Here is a 16,701-nt window from a genome sequence, read left to right as displayed (position 1 = left end):
TTCAATCTTGCTGGTCTTGCTCAATTTAACGGGTGTTTTTCCAAAGGTTCCAGAGTTCAGGTTTTGTTGCAACAAATGTCCCACGTATTTGAACCTCAGGAGACTGCAAACCTCGGCCACCAGTCTCATGTGACTTTCTTATGAGATTTCCAGCTTTTCTGCTGCTGGTCTTGGCTGGAAGTACCATGAGAAGATTTTTTTCATGGTGTTTCAACACTTTTTGTTTCAAATTCTAGACTACTGAAAAGAAAATCTGAGAAGAGCTTTAAGAGTGGGGTGGGTTTCTTATTTAAACTGAAAATAGGATGAGGCTATAGGTTTGCTGTCCATGAGTGCATGCTTTTGGAAGTAAATAAGGTTTTGGTTCCAGGGATTTGATTTGTATTCTTCTCTAATTTTAACCTGTCTGGGACATTCTGTAGCTTTCCTATGCAGCATTCGTGAGGCAGAATGAAGAACTATTTTCTTCAGCTGAAGTGTTCTTAGTTATTACAGGAGAAAAAAGATGCTGATTTAGCAGGTCTTTTACACCTTTCTTGTTTTCTTGTATAGATCCATCAAGCTGGTGTTGTCTGATTCCATACTGCCAAAATATGCCTAAAGACATGATTCTTACTTTTACAGGTTTTACTTTGCACCCTACAAGGTAGCAGGGTCTGGAAATGGGCACTTTGGATTCCAGGTGTACTGATATTACATAATAATGTTAATGCATTGTGAACAGGGGGAAATGAGGTGGCTTGTTCTGCCTCACAAAACACAGACTTAGGTCCATCTGCTTTCCTCTTCCACTTTGAGCTCCACCTGTATTTACAGTGGTACTGCTTGATTAGCATCCTGGCCATGTATAGATGCGAAGTGCATTTACCCTCTGAGGTTGCTTTCTGCTTGCAGGAGTGTGCAAGGCAGCAGTATTGCAAGAGCTCCAAGGATCAGATTTTACTTTTGACAATTTTCTGATAATGTTCCAGCTGCAGACACAGCTTGCAGGAGGAGAGAAACCTCATTCATGCAGAAATAACAGACACAGAAGACTGAAATTCTCTTGACATCGGGGACTTAATGCTGAATGAGAGATGAATAAACAGTGATTTCTCAGCAATAATCAAGGTGTCCTTTCAAGGCCCTACCCTGTAAAAGCTAACCTTATCTCAAGCCATTTCCCTTTGCAAGCCAGCAGGTACTCAGCACAGGAGCTGACACTGAGACATGAGTAAAGGCTTATGTGTTGTTTCAAGAAGCTGCATTCTTACTTGGCAGGCTCAGGAGGAGTTATGTCAAGAGCTGCTTATTTCTAATATTGTACAGAGAATTCCTCCCACTATTTCTTCCAGATGCTGCACAGCTCATTTATTTATTTATTTGGATTAGCTGTATTAAAATATAACATGCTTCCAAATGCTTTCCTCCCAAATTCCCAAAGGATGGCCCTTTCTCATGGGGATGTACATCATTAAGACATTTAACTTGCTTAACTCCCACTGCTCAGAAGGAGGGTAAAGTTCCTGACTCCAGGGTGCCCAGGATCTCATAGAAAGCTTAGAGCACTTGGTATTGAAGGAATCAGAAAAGGAATGTAGAATAACACTGGGCAGGGAGACAGCAAAATGCCTGCAGCTTTTCCAGTGACTGTGGCACTGATCTGACTAGCAAGCACCTGAGCAAGGAATTATTGAGTCCCTGCTGGACTCAGAACAAGGAAAACAAATGGATGAGTCAAAGTGACCTCTTTGAGCCTTATTTGATGATGCTTCCCTAGTTTTGAATGTTATTAGACCTGCATCTGAGCACAGAGACCTTCCAAACAAACCTGGGATGCATGCAAGTTTCCATTTCAGTTTGTTTGGAGACTTGGGAAGTTGGTTGCACAAAAAAGCAAAGTTCTGCTTGGGCTTTGAGGGGAGGTGGAGTGCATCCACTTGGGTCAAGTTTCCCTTGGCAATGGAGTTTACCAAAACCCACAGCACAAAGGGAAACTCAGAGCCACTCCAAGCAGGGCAAGAGCCAAGAGTGGTTTTGCTATGCCCAGTAAGCTGAAGTGACTGTTTTTTCCAGACAGGTTGAGGACAAGCAGCCTCATGGGCATTAGAGAAGACCAATTCCTCACCTGGTGCAGCCCAGGAATAAGGACCTAAGAGGCCACCCAGCTGAAGATGCAAATCCAAAGAGCTGCCTGTTGTCTTCAGCAAGGCATGCGGGACATCACCAACAGCCTTGCTAAGAAGCAAGACATGGTAGGAAAACATTGTTGTCCACAGTCCCTTAACGTAAGCATTACATTAAGAGATCTGTAGTAACAGAGATCTTAAGTAAGCAGAGATCTGTAAACACTGTCCCAGGACCTGAGCTTAACACCCAACCTCAGCTATGCCAGCTGGTGAATTGAGGTTTAGCTTAGGGGTGTGCGTGCAGAATCACAAAATGACTCTAAACTTGGAGCTGTCTGAAAGTATCTGCAAGGGCTCTTTGTAGTTTGCTCTTTCTCCCCCACTGCACTTAAATCATAGCAATAGGAACTTTGAAACAGGGGAATACAGTGAAAAATAAAGCCTTTAAATGCCTGGCAAGTGACTTGCAGGGGCCAGTCTCTCGGAAGACTGAGGGGTGCTCACCGTCCACTGAAGCTATTCACTATCTTTAAGAGGCTTCGTTCAGGCTACCAGCACTCAAAGACATCACTCCTCGAAAGATTTGGTCCTGGCTTACAATATGTTATTTGTTTCCCCTGTATCCTTGCAATCGTAGCATTGACTTCTACTTCCCAGTAAAAAGAGCAACATCCCATTAGCAGAAACACAAGTTGGCAGCCTGTGCTGCTGGGCGTGTTCAGTCCTTTAGACATCCTCCCCGTTTTCACTGAGGGACATGGTGTGTATTTTAATGGTTGGCACTTTGCAGTTTTCATGGACGAGGTTCCTTGAAGCGCCCGCACAGCAGCATTCCTGGAGGAAACCTTTACTTTTCACTTTGGCAACAGTACAGTCTTTAGAAACTGCATTTTTGGCAGGCATGCTTTGCACAGCCGAGAAGATCTTCCATTCACAGACCCCATCCGCCTTGGAAATCTTATAGAAGGTTTCTCCTGAGCCAACAGGGATCCGGACCACACCTTTGCCACTTTCTGTGCTTTGGCCAGTGGCAGGGTTGAGGTTGAAGCTTGGGGACTGCTTCTTTGTTGCTTGCTTCCTCTGGAGGCACTGCGCTCTCAGGACGTTTTGGAAGGCTTTCTTAAACTCCTGACTGGAGCAGGGATAGATGATGGGGTTGATGCAGCTGTTTAAATAGCCAAGCCAAAATGTTATTTTAAAAAGTGTGTCCGGGGGTTTGATTGCAGGAAAGAAAGAACCTAAAATGGAAAATACACAGAGTGTTAAGGCAGAGGCAGTGAGAAACTGCAGGTAACCAAAGAAACACTGGGAAAAAATAAATAAGGAGCTCTTCTGGCTTGGAAGATTTATGACTCAAAGCCCAATTCCTGCAGGAATAAGTCTTTCAGAATATAGTGTCATACAACCACATGGATGTTCTGTCAGAAATCAATTCATCTCATTTATTATACAGGCACTGTATTCCCAGTTACAGCCAGAGAGGCAGGCGAGAGGACTGATAACAACTCACAGAGGAGAATTGCTTCCTCTGGGACTCTGTAATTCAAGATTAGCTAGCCAAATAACAGTCATATCTAGGAGGTCATCAAAAGGGGTTGCAAATGGCAAGAAAATCACACCATTTCAGAGACTAAGTGATCACAGCACTTCTACGACCAGTTTTGCAAAATTAATCTAGAACCAGAGAAAGAGAAGAATATTTGCCATATGTTGTCAAGGGGAAAGGCTGTTTCTTGCCTCCTTTAAAAGAAAGGGGGGAAAAAAGAAGTGTTTTGGTCATCCCAATGTCAGGATTAGTGTGGGCACAGGAAGGAAAACAATTTCTCAGGAAATACAATCGGCTTGGTTTGCATTTATAGTCAAGTTTATAATAAGCAGGACTTTTAGCACTGACAAATGCTTGTCTTCCTGCTTTCCCCTGGAAAACGTAAGTGTGTGCATGTTGCAAGAAATGCTGTGGAAGCTTTGGGCATCGATACGTTTATCACCCTCTGCAGTGTAACTACAGCTCTAAGCAGCTCCTAAACTTTTCAGAGATTGATCTGCTTGTTGGACCTCCCCTGGCTGAGGAAAAGCTGATAATACAATCAGAGGGTGCTCTAATTGAATTCTGAGAGCGGCTGAACTTCGGTTTGAATCTTTCTCTTCCCATCTTTATCAACCAAAGCTCCAGCAAGTGCAGCAAATGCTGTCAAGTGGTAAAAGCCAATGAGGAATTCCCAGGCTGGTTTTGCTTGTGTGAGAATGTATCAAAATATTGCCTGCACCAGAGACGCAAATAGTGCAGCGTGATTTATGACTCGCTCATTTCACTGAGCTCGGTCTCCCTGTGAAATGTGAAGCAATGTCTGCTTACCATAGCTCTGTGAGTGGGGCTGGTGGGCACAGAGGATATGCTGCTGTCAGGGAAGAAATAGGAGATGTGGTGGGGTGAGAGGTACTTCAGTTATCTCTGGCTTGGAAGAGGTCCCCTAATGCCTAGGCCATCTTGTGTATGGTGGAACAGAGGTCCCTGTAGACCCAGGTATGTGGTGGAGCAGCAGAGAAGTGAGACTGGGTCAGAATACCCCAAGGCAGAGCACAACATGCCACAGGTTTTGTCTCGGAAGCCCCTATTCCAATGCCAGTTACAACCTGGGCATCAAGCATGAGTCTCATTCCCCCTGTGATTGCTCCTGTGTTGCTTTGAGTAGCTAAGTAGAGCCGTTTCACTATTAGTTTCAATATCAACCAGTTCTTAAGACCCAAACTGTTGTGCTGAAGAAAGCACTGTTTTGCAGTTAAGCACGGGTGAGCAGGCTTAGCCGCAAGCTAGATTGTTTTTCACAGCAAATAAATGCTGCTTTCCTGTAGTGAAAAACAACTCAACAACCTTCTCAAAGAACTTTCTGGCTGAAGTCATTGGCAGATGAAAAACAGCAAAAGACTTCTAAATACCCAAATCCTGCCCCTTTTTTTCTTTACTTCCTCATTTAATCGCAGCGTATCCACCGCTTTCCCATTCTGTGCTAAGACAAAAGGTGGAACAAATCTCAGTTTAGGGAATCAGCTGTGTGAGGCTGAGTGTAAAAATGGGTAAACAATAACAATTCCTGTTTGCTGCAACTCGTGTCTCACTCAATGGAATGCTAGTGCCTTGCCAACGCCTGTTATAAATAGAAAATAGCCAGTGTCAGAGTCTGTCTCTTGCTCTCTTTTTGGGGTGGGGATCTGCATGCTAATTTATTGATGTAACCTTTTTTGGTTCATCAGAGTCGAGAGCTGTTGCCTTGGAACAACACACAGTGAGAAGAAAAGCAAGTAGGTTTAACAGCATAAAACCAAGTAGCTTTAGCAGCATAAAACCAAGTAGCTTTAGCAGCATAAAACCAAGTAGCTTTAGCAGCATACAAACATTGCTATCTGTAGGCCCCACCACACGCTGTCTTTAACACTTTCTTTCAGTGGTGGGTACCCTGGGCTTTAGGACAGTAGTTTTGCTTTGCTTTGCATTTGGTTGTGATGTTTCACAACATCAGCTAAAGCTCTGTCTGCAGGCTTCATTATACCTGTGTGTTATCCCATGAATGAAACAGTACAAATGTCAATAGAAAGAAACACTGCCAGTAGCATCCTGGGAGGGCTGAGGCTGGAACTGACAGTCAATGGAAGCAACATGTAACAGAGCTAGAAATCAAAGCAGAAATAATTTGGACCTTCTTCTTACTTAGGCCAACAGGTTATTCAGCTTCCAGAGCCGCGTAAGTCATGATCAGCGTGTCTAAACCTTGAGCTACTGAAATACTGTGTAGGGGGTAAAAAACCTGCATGTTCTCTGAGTCCTTGCTGAATCATGTTCCTCCCCACGGAATACTAAGAATGTATTCTTTTCTTCTAGGCTTTCAGTATGCAGTGATGTTGCTGTCATGATTAATACCAGTGGTTGATGTGTCTGGTAGCAAGTGGGAGTTGTTTTCTAACAGGGCTGCTAAGCCTGGTGACAAAGTGTTTTGTTGAGTGTGCTGAAACTTTGCACCAGGCGAACTCAAGTCTGATTTGTTCAAAGTAGAAACAAAATATAGGATTTTGGGTTGTTTTTAAGCAATGCCCATAGTTAACCATGAGATTCAACAATGAAGCAGTGTGGTGAACTCTCTCTTCTTTGAGGTATATGGTATAAGACTGTTCCCTGTGTAAAGCAACTTATTCTTTAAGCTGTTCGCAGGCCTTAATGCCTTCCCCAGCACACTGTCAGGATTAAGCTGGTAAATAGTGGCAAAACTGATTACAGTTTAGAGGCTTCATCTTACCTTGGCTCGCTGCAGTCTGTGCTGGAGGAACAGTAAAGAAAACTTCAACTGATCTTTGAATGCCTTTGAATTGTAGATTGTCTAAATGATGCTTGAATCCCTGCTTGGTTTTCAAAAGGTTGAGGACTCTCCAGTGTCAGTAGCTCAATTCAGTTGCTCGTTATATGAAAATTAAGTAAACCAAAATATACTGTTAACCTCCTGAGACCTTTTGCTATTAAGTATTTCATCACTCACCCCTGAAAATGTCAGGACTGCATTGCCATCCCTCAGCATTTGTTTTCCTGTTTGTTAACTCAGAGTTTCTTCAGATGCGAGTTCTCCATCTACCTCCTGCTGAGTAAATGCCAATTCAGTCACAAAGATGTAATTTGACTTTGTCATTTGACAGAAGTTACAGAGCTGCTTGATTATAGGTTGTATAAAACCCAGTACTGATGTCGTGTTGTTTAACTGAGGGACAGCAAGGAGGGATTTAGAAGCTGCCAGACAACAGAAACTTGTGTTGTTTAATCTGTATCATCTCTGTCAGCACCACGGGAATCAGATCCAATACGTTTTTGTGACCCATAGTGGTGTTAGAATCCATCTCTTGCAGCTCTGTTTAGGTTTGCTACTGTGTTTCCCCTTTTGATGTCGTACGGCCCAAATGTGGTGATTGAGTCAGAGCACAGGAGAAGCCAGGCAGGGGCGTATGGTGCATGGGTGAGATCAGGACTGCATCCGTATGTGCTGAGAGGCCAGCAATAACCTGGAAAGCAGTCACGCCTGTGAATTCAGAGCTTGCAATGAGCAGTTGCCTGCAATATCTAGAAGTCAACAGCTGGAGACTCCACTCGGGAGAGAACAGCAGTGCCTTTTGTTGAGTTATCAGGGCTTAAAGTGTCACTGGAATGAGAAGTGCCAATTTGAAACCTTGCACAGAAGTGACACAAAAATCCTAGCATCCCTTGGCTCTGACATAGAGGAAATACACCTTTGTACTCCCATCAGACTGGAAGCAGTGGTCTGGTTTAGAGGGAGGCAAAGCTTAAAACACAGGTCCTGGGATCTAACTGGGGTCAAGGTACAGAGCAGCAGCTATTCCAGAGTAATTGCCTCAAAGACCCAGAGAATGAAGCGCAGAAGTAGCACTGATGTCCCCACAGAGGTTAACACTGTACTGGAGCACCCTGGCTCTCAGGAGGCAGTCTGCTCTACCAACATTGATGAATGTGTTACATTTTGTGTTCCCAAGCTCAGTGTTAGCACTGAACTTTGTTCCATAAGACTGGCATTCTACGCTGCATTTTGGGTCAAACCAGAAACCACCCTCTGGAAACTATATTTATATATATTCTTATAAATATATATGTATTGGTTCAGACATTCAACAGCTGCTCTCTGTACGTATATGGTCTCCCAGCACGTCTCACCCTGCTGCTCCCTTATGGAAAGTATTTTCTGTGGGAACAAGAAATGGGATCAAAGAACCCTGGAACAGTAGGAAAAGCCTCAGGGTTTTGTACAATCAAATCAAGGCAGCAAATGCAGAACAGCGGTTCATAGATGTGAGCAAGGATAAAAGCCTGCATCTGGCAAGGCTTGAACACTTACAAATGTTCCTGTCCCAGGGCCTGGAATACTGTGGGGGGAATATTCAGGGGAAAAATGAGAGTGACTTTGTGATGGACATTCCTGATCCATAATAAATGGAGGTAGAAGGAGGAGGGAGTTTGGTTTAGTTCACAAGGGCCTGAATTCAGACCTCTGGGGCATCAGGAGGGTGCGGGTGTTTGGACACAGGTGGGAGGTGGAAAGGGCAAGCAACAGGAATGGGTCGGTCTGGGAATGGTGCTCCTAATCCCAGCCCTAATTTATGCTCTTTCACATTGTACCACTGACAAGGGATGATATTTCTGGCAAAGAGCAAAGATCTCAGCAAGCAACTATTTCGAGATTCACTGAGTGCAGCTGCAGATTTAGAAAGCTGATAAAAACCCCTGGGAAGGTAAACTGAGGTTTTGTTACCCATTTAAAACCAAGTAATCACGTTGCTTTACAAATCAGCTCCGTTGTCATTGAAATTCCAGCTCCCATGCTGTTACTGCATGGGATGATTCTGGATCTCTCATTGCTCACGTTTTTAAGATAGTCAATATTCATCCCGAAGCCCTCACTCTTACAGTCATGCACTTATAGCAAAATCTGAGCTTTCCTTGAAAAAGTAGACCAAGAATCCAACAAGTTCAGAGAACAAAAAGATGAGTCTGCCTCAGCCTGTCTCACCACTTTGTCAGTGTGTGGTTGTCGTGATTTTGGGATCCTTGGGGTTAGCAATACAGGAATTATCTTCAGCAAAAACTGAGTCTCTCTCCCTTCTGTCTCCAATTAAAGACAAATCCTGACCTTTGCTGGGTTGGGTTGGAGGATCCCTTCTCTCCTTTCAGTCACTCACGAATCCTAAACGGTGCCATGACATTTGAGAATGAAAAAGTACATTCTTGGTTCATTTACTCCAGGGATTTGAAAGTGGTGGCTACACAAAGCAGGAATATTCTGAAGACGAGGACAAACCTCTGACAGGTGGTGCATGCAGGACAGCCACAGAAGTGAATCATGAAGCACAGCACAACCGACTCCACTTTCTCTCTCTTGTTTTCAGTGTAAAATGGCTATAAATGTCACCAATTCCTTCCGTTGCTCTGCTGTGTTATGAGTCAGTGGGACATAACGTTTCAGGACTTGGTAATGGTGGAGAAATGTTGGGCACAGGGATGTCAGTGGGATCTTTGCCATTGGCTTCAGTGTAGCTGAGTTATCAGCCTAGACCAACAAAGCCTTTCCAGTCTGTGTTTGTGAAAAAGGCCCCTTGTGATTAGCAAAAAAAAGGGAATATCTTGGCTGTTTATCTTCATGCTTTATTTTCTCCTCATTCAATGGCTTAACGCACACACTTGTGCTCCAAGACTCGAGTGTAAACATCCTTCTTCTCCCTGACTTGTGCTCTATGGAATGAGCTGGGGCTTTAGTCTGGGTTTGGTGTATTGCCCCCCCCACCTTATTTCTTTTTCCCCTCTGAAATACTAACATGGGGAATCTACACATTAGCTCTAAGCATTTCCTCCATGGCTGGAGTTTGGCCTTGTCTGATATGAAAGCTGAGTCGAGTATTAGGTTGTCACAGCTTTTATTCATTTGATTTTATTATATTAGTATCAGATGAGCAACAGAAAGACAAGGGATTCAGATCCTTGTTTCCCTGAGTATCTGGACATCCCAGCCATGACTATGCTGAGGGAACAACATCTACAGCCAGACAGATTTAAGATAGCTCCCCACAGGAAGTGGACAACAAAGTTCTGAGCTTGCTCCTGAGGGTTTGTTAAGATCCCAATTGATTCTGAGGGTTTGTTAAGATCCTAGGAGCAGATCTCCTGCTTATCTCTGAAGAGGGAGAGAAAGTGCATTCTGAAATGAAAAAGTGACTTCTTTGGGGGGAAATCAGCTGTCTTGACACTGTTATGTTACAGAAGGTTTGTAAAGGGTGGGTTTATGCTCCAGCATGCAGAGAAAAAACAAATCTTAACCTCACTTATTTTCATGCAACAGGATTGTCATTGCCTGGCTTACCCCACAAACATCAAAGCAAAGTGACAAGAAGGTGTATTGGACTGTTGGACTGACTGAAAGCCTTTGCACAGACGCTCTGCCTGGAATGAGGCTCCATCCAAGAAAGTAAGAAAGGCCTTACTTACACAGATTGCAACTGGCACCTTCACACACCGATTTTAATTAAGATATTGTCTTGGGGTAGAGATATTCAAATTTTTTCTCAAGTTATTGGCAGATGCTGTTGGAAATAAGGATATCATGCCTTTATTCCCCTCTTGATATCCTTCTATCACTCTTGCTCTTCCCATACCTACTCCTCAGAAGTTTCTATCCCCTTTTATTATATGCTTTAACAAGCCTGGTGTTCTCTTGTCGTAATGTGGTTCTTGTTGGGTAGAGCTGATACTAATAGATGTGAGGATCTTGAAGATGTTGTGGATCGCAGTAACATAAACCTATGTTTTGGGAGCTTTTGCTGTATAGAGTGATAAGCACCTGGCAGTGTATGAAGTGGTTTGTGTAGCATGGTTTGAGAATGTTTGTCTCATGGGCAAGCTTCATTGAGAGTGGCCTGGCTGATGGGACCATTTATAGGTCTGCCCCATGGCTGTGAAGCTGCAGAGCTGGTCTTCTGCGCAACAAAGTGCTTGCTGCCCACAGTGCCATATGCAATCATCCTTGGGTGAGTCTGTGGCTCTGGATGGGACAGCCTGCCTCAAGGTGTGTTCTCTTGGTTCTTTCTAAAGAGGTGTTCTTTTGTGGCAATTGGCTGCTTAAAAGTTTAAACAAAAGCAGTAAAAATTGGTTTTGAAAAACTATATCGATGCTTTAAAAAGAACCCGATAACCCCACAAAGATAGGGGAGCTAACCTCAAGAAAGCTTCCTTAGAAGGGATCAAAGAAAGATGCAAAACCACTCTTGAGTCCAGAAAATTTGTGAATCCCAAAGCAAATCCAATAACAACAGCTCTGTGTGGGCAACCACGTTTGCAGATGAAAAGAAGTGTGTTAAATGCGTCCTCACGAACCCTTTTTGGGTATGTTTCAGACATCTTGGCAACCAGCATTCCAACACGCTGACATCCTGGACAGCATGAGCCAGGCCTTTCAGACCTCCCTCTTACAAAACATCTACCTCTCATCCTCCAGCGCTTCCCAGTATTGACCAACAGAGAAGATTCTGTATTTTGGGGGTTTTCACATGGCAGTATTAGCAACAGGGTTTTGTGGAGCAACCTGGTAATCCTGGTCAATCCAGTAGAGGTTAATTGATAAAGAACAGCTTTTTATAAGCTGAAAGGACAAGAAAATCCCCAGATCTTTCTTTTCATGTTTAGGTAAGGCTGGTTTTCCTTTGTCTTAATTGTACACAGTATTCTGTACTAGCTAAAACTTCCACACAGTCTTACTTCATTTTTCCTGTGCAGCATAAACCCTTTCCATAAGAAAACTGAGCAAGTCACAGATTTAAGGTTCCATGTTTCCAAGCCTAATATTTAGCAGAGCTGTTGCAGAGCAAACCATGGTGGGATGTGCCACAGACATCACACTCAGCTGTAGGTGGGGAATTAGGATTCTGCTTTTAAATCCTGAAATGGCGTTGAAGGTGACTGAGCCAGGTTTAATTAAAATCCTAATTACTTCTCTGTATTTCAGCAAAGCAGAACAAATCCCCGACTTCCTTCCCCTTTAGAATTACAACTGCTGCATAAATATTCATGCTCAGCGTGATGGTTGAAGACAGTGTTTGGGTATATTCATTTGGAATAGGGTATCTCACAGTGTGGATTTCCTGGTAGGAAACTCATTTTTTTCCTTACAGTGGGAATTATTAGGTGCTGAGCACTCCAAGAGGTCTGGGTCCAAGCTACTTTGACCCTGAATGCATTTATATCTTGACCTTTTATGTATTCATATCACCTGAAGAACTGGTTGCAAACTTAGGTATAAACACACACATATCTAAAGATATTGTTCCTATAACAGAGCTGGTTAGAATCAAGTTGGAGTTCTGAAAGAGTGTTTTCTGTATGGAAAAAGAGTACTAAATCCTTCCCATTATTTTTGGAATTCTGGGCTTCTCCTCACCAGAGAAGTTTTGTTTCTTTTGAGGCTTTCATTTTGTATGCTCACTGCTTTGTGAAGGTGCATGGTCTGATTCTGACAGCTTTGCAATAGCAAATGATTCCCTCAGAGCTTTTCCAATCAGTATTATTGTACACAGGCACAAACACAGCCCTCCCTCCACGGAAGGTGCTGAAAAAGGCAGAGGGTTTTGCTTTACTTACCAAGAGGCATTACTACAAAAAATGGAAGCCAGCAGAGCACGAAGCATCCCACCACTATTCCCAGGGTCTTGGCAGCTTTCTTTTCCCTGGAGAACTTGAGGAGACGCACTGAGAAGTGATGCTTGCTCTTGGGGTTGGATGCCGATCCGCTTGCTTCAGGAGCATTTTTGCGATGGATCCGTAGGGTGACTTCTTCAGAACGAGATCTCTCTGTCTTCAGACCAGAAGTGAGACCTTTGTTTTCCCTTTTGGCCACTACATACACTCGGCAATACATCACCAAGATAATAGTCAGGGGGAGGTAGAAGGAGCCTAGAGCAGAGAACAACACGTAGCCAGGCTCCTCAGTGATTTGACAGATGGTCTCATCTTCTGGTGCTGGTTCCTTCCAGCCAAAAAGAGGTCCAATCGATATCACCAGGGACAATGCCCAAACACACAGTAATGCCAGGAGACCCCTCTTCTCTGTCACTATACTTGGGTATCTCAGTGGGTAGCTCACCCCGATGTATCTGTCTATCGAGATGATACAGAGGCTCATAATGGAAGCAGTGCAGCAGAGGACATCAACAGCTGCCCAGATGTTGCAGAAGATCCTCCCAAAGACCCAGTAGCCCAAAATCTCCATAGTAGCTGAGAAGGGCAGGACAGTGGAAGTCAAGAGGAGGTCAGCTATAGCCAGGTTAATGATATAATAGTGGGTAACACTGTGAAGGTGTCTATGGCAGGCTACAGAAAGAATCACCAGAATATTACCCAAAACCCCAAAAACAATCAGCCCCCCTAGAATAACACCTAGTAAAATGGCCTTTGTAACGTTCACAGGCCCCACAGAGTGGGTGCAGTTGGAGCAGTCGGAGGTGTTTCCAGGGAGGAAAGCCATGGTGAGTGGTTGATAACGTTCATACGAGGCTGTTGTATTTCACTCCCTTTTCAGGTAGAAAGAGTGGTGAGATCAGTTCTCAGAAGGTCCCATGAGCAACGTTTGCTTGGCTTTGCAGGGGAAAAGAGTTTTTAAGAACATCTTAGAAGTGCAGCACCAGGAATGATGAGAAGGATCCAGAAACATGTTAGAAAATCTACCTTTCTCCCCAAGTTTTTACCGTTATAGCACAGCTAATAGCCACCATTTCCAAGTCAAATTGAACTCCTTTTGCTTTTTCATTGAGGTGCAGAAGTGAGGCTACACAAAGCTGAGGCTGTTTATCCCACTTTCCAGGATTATGCGAGAAGAAATATTGGAATGGCAGGTTAAAATCATTTCTGTCTTATTGGGAAGATTCACTATTGAAGTAACATAAATATTCCAAAGGCTCTCAAAGTTTCAAGAGGAAATCACTGATGCTTTTAATTGCCTTGTGTTAGTCCTAATTCTGCCTTACAATCAGCTTAGGAACCTGGCTAGGTGGAGGCTTCTGCTGCTGTGTCTGCTCAGCAGTGTTGTTTGAGATACCTGCCACTACCCATCTTCAGGGTGTGAAGCATCAATCAAAGCTTCTCTATGCTGTAGAGCACTTGTCACTTGAGGTCCTGGGCTGCGAATTAAAGTTATGTCAGCTTCTGGCTTGCTCTGAAGGGGAGAGTGAAGTTTGCTGTGTCAAGGATGCGGATCATCACCCCCCTGAAGGAGACAAAGACACAAACAATGTGATTCCCAGAAGCAACAGCCACTTACTGCTATGGTTCCCATATAAGAATAGAGCGGGAGGCTATTTTAGGGAGCCTCCTCAGCCTGCCTCCAGCTAGCTGAACCAACCTTTTTCAGCCCAGTATTGTTGAAGAACAGCTGAGACCAATGTCAATTTTATTGGCTGAATTTTCTCACCACATTCCCAGCAGCAGCCCCTTCTCCTTTAGGGATAGCAGTCAATCCTAATTATCAGTTCACCTGCAGAGACCAGTTCTAGGAGCGACAGAAACCTGCGGGACACAATTCAGGGCTTACAAACTGTGCAGCAGATGTAGGAGTCCAGAATTCAGTCAACAGTTTCTTTATTAAGTGACTCCTTTCCCCACTGAACTGCTCATTACTGCTGCTAAACTGCCCATTTTAGAGATCTATGGGGAAAAGCAATTCCTGCCGAGCAGAAGATGTTACAAGGAGCCAGTTTCCTACTGAGTGACACGTTTCAGAGTATCTGGAAGCCACGCTCAGCCTTAGCTGACTAAATATGGAGAAAAGGTAGATCAGATGGGAAAGTGAGGATAAGCCTGGGAACTGAGACACTGGGGACACAAAGGGAAAGCCACAAGTGTGGGCTGAAAAGCCCGTCTAGATGTGAATGTAATATTCCCATCCCAGATATTGACCAGACATGTGAAAAACCACCACTAAGACTACCCCTGTGTAGTCTTAAATCTGAGATAAGGTGAGACTCGAAATGTCCTAATATTGGGTCTTTCAGATGAGTGCCTCAGATGGCACTTTACACAAACAGAGCAGCAACAACTGTCACATTGCTGAACCTCAGACCTGAACTTTCCTGTAGGCGAAGGCATTGAAAACTGAATCCCTGAAATTCCCAGCTCCCAAGCAGGGCAGAGGGGGGAGGGGAGATGAAAAGGTATTGCACTGTGGGAATTTGCAGTGAAACGGAATTGGATCTGATATTCTCTTTCCCTCGAGATGGAGCGAGCTGAAGGATTATTCCGAGAAAGAAAAGGACAGATTTTACTAAGCACATCAGTGAAAAGTGACTGTAGCATGGAGCATTTCCAACCATTACAGCTCTGCGGTCATTACAGAGTTGACAGTGGACTAGAAAATTAAGAAATTATCACATTTAATTTTTAAGCACATGAAGCAAAACTTCCTGGGAAGTCAAGGAGATGCAGCAGAAAGCACTGACAGAGATATTCATGCTCAAAGCCAACTAGATAATACTCAACCTGTGGCAGATAGCATGGGGAAGAGCATGCCCTGGATCCCCGTGCCTGCCCCAGTCCTCACTCACCTCTTTAGTCTCTAGAAGGCAGCACAGCTCCTCTGAGCATCTGGAAATTCACAGCACATCACAGCCAGCTCCTCTCTTCATGCAGGACTCTGTGCCTGGAAATCCATTGCTTTTCTCCTGTTGTTTCCCCACTAGCATTTTGATAGCTTACGGTTGCACCCAATGTTTGGGGGGGGGGGCTTGACTCCATCATCCCTCAAGGCATCCCTCCCGCGTTGCAGTGCTCAGCTCCACGCTGTCAAGGAGCAGCAGTAACTTTACTGCTCTGCTGATGTAGCAGGCAGTATCCTTGCCATTACCGTAATCCCCTGCCAGTCCCGTATTGCTCAGAAAGGAAGAGCACTCCGTTTCATCACAAGTGGTGGTTTAAGTGTTTGTTCTTTCCATGCTGATCACCAGCTCCTGCAGGGATCAGAAGGTGGAAGCCAGCTAACAAGGTCTTGTTTATAGGCTGACAAGTGATTCTTGAGATGTAAAATGAGAATTGCCTGCCAGGCAAACTGAGCATGGAGAAAATAAGGAGAGACAAGGCACGCTGACCATGCATACTCATAGCAGTTCCAGCTACTGTGTCATTTGCAGTCTTTGTTTTAGAACAAATGGCCCCATAAGAGGAACTTGCAAGGTGAGGGGGGAGAGAGATGAAAATTCCAACTGATTTTGAGAATCTTTCCAATTGCAGATGCAAGAGGTGATTTGTCAGTGCCCTGCTTCCTTTTCTCCACCTTTCCTCGGCACCCGTGCTACTTGCTCTATAGATGTAACCCTTGGTTTTGAAGGTTGCTTGGAGATTTTGAGCTAACACTGAGCCCTGCAGAGACCCGGCCCTTCCCTAAGTAACAAAGGATGTTGGAAGGGATTGAAGCCTAAATGAACAAAGGAAGTATTTTGTTACTAAAGACCCTTAAAGACCATGATTCAGCAGACTTATTTTAGACGTCTAAGGAGGAGGCAACTCTATTTCACTCGATCAATAGGAAAATCAGTCTGAGATGAACTCTGCCCAGGGTTTTGTTTCTACCAATATATATGGCCTCTCCGTACCGGTGGCTTGTTCCAAGCTCCTAAATGCACAATAGAATTAATTTATATTCATAGTTTCAGTCATTAACACTGTACTCAAAGTACCAACTCATCTATGAGTAATACCCTTGTTAGAGGACATCATTTTGGAGTGGAGGGAAGCAGAGGTGCCAGACAGGAGGTGGTTTCCCCAACCCTTCATAGAAAAAGTAATGGACCAGAGTGAAAAATTAAACCTGGGGAGGTCTCTGAGTTCAGGCAGTGGAAAGGAACAAGTGTCCTGGATATGGTCCTTGTTTCTACTGCAGCATTTCTAAGTGTATCTTCTCTAACTGTGAACTAGAGGAAATGATGCTTTTCTGTCCCTTCTGTTATTTACCTGGACTGTAATCCGTCTGGAGTAGGCCTGTATCATAGCAAGATCCTATGCTTTGTGTTCTAAGTT

At 44.1% G+C, this 16,701-nt stretch overlaps 1 protein-coding gene across 1 annotated transcript; it reads right to left on the bottom strand.

Annotated features, from left to right (window-relative positions):
- Positions 1–2,225: 2,225 nt before the first annotated feature.
- Positions 2,226–15,313, bottom strand: ADRA1A (adrenoceptor alpha 1A). The gene is made up of 4 exons (XM_057414689.1): positions 15,234–15,313; positions 12,280–13,900; positions 2,299–3,346; positions 2,226–2,261 (listed from the first exon to the last, which is right to left on the bottom strand). Exons 2-3 carry the CDS (start codon positions 13,160–13,162, stop codon positions 2,835–2,837), a joined length of 1,395 nt encoding a protein of 464 aa, XP_057270672.1. The 5' UTR covers positions 13,163–13,900; positions 15,234–15,313; the 3' UTR covers positions 2,226–2,261; positions 2,299–2,834.
- Between the last annotated feature and the right edge of the window lie 1,388 nt (positions 15,314–16,701).

The sequence above is a fragment of the Pezoporus wallicus genome, unplaced genomic scaffold (assembly GCF_028554395.1).
Source record: "Pezoporus wallicus isolate ANWC-B61680 ecotype Strahan unplaced genomic scaffold, APGP_CSIRO_Pwel_v1 contig_11047, whole genome shotgun sequence".
In the NCBI taxonomy this organism is placed as follows: domain Eukaryota; kingdom Metazoa; phylum Chordata; class Aves; order Psittaciformes; family Psittacidae; genus Pezoporus; species Pezoporus wallicus.
The sequence above is the reverse complement of the archived record's forward strand: the minus strand, read 5'-3'. Positions and strand labels throughout refer to the sequence as shown.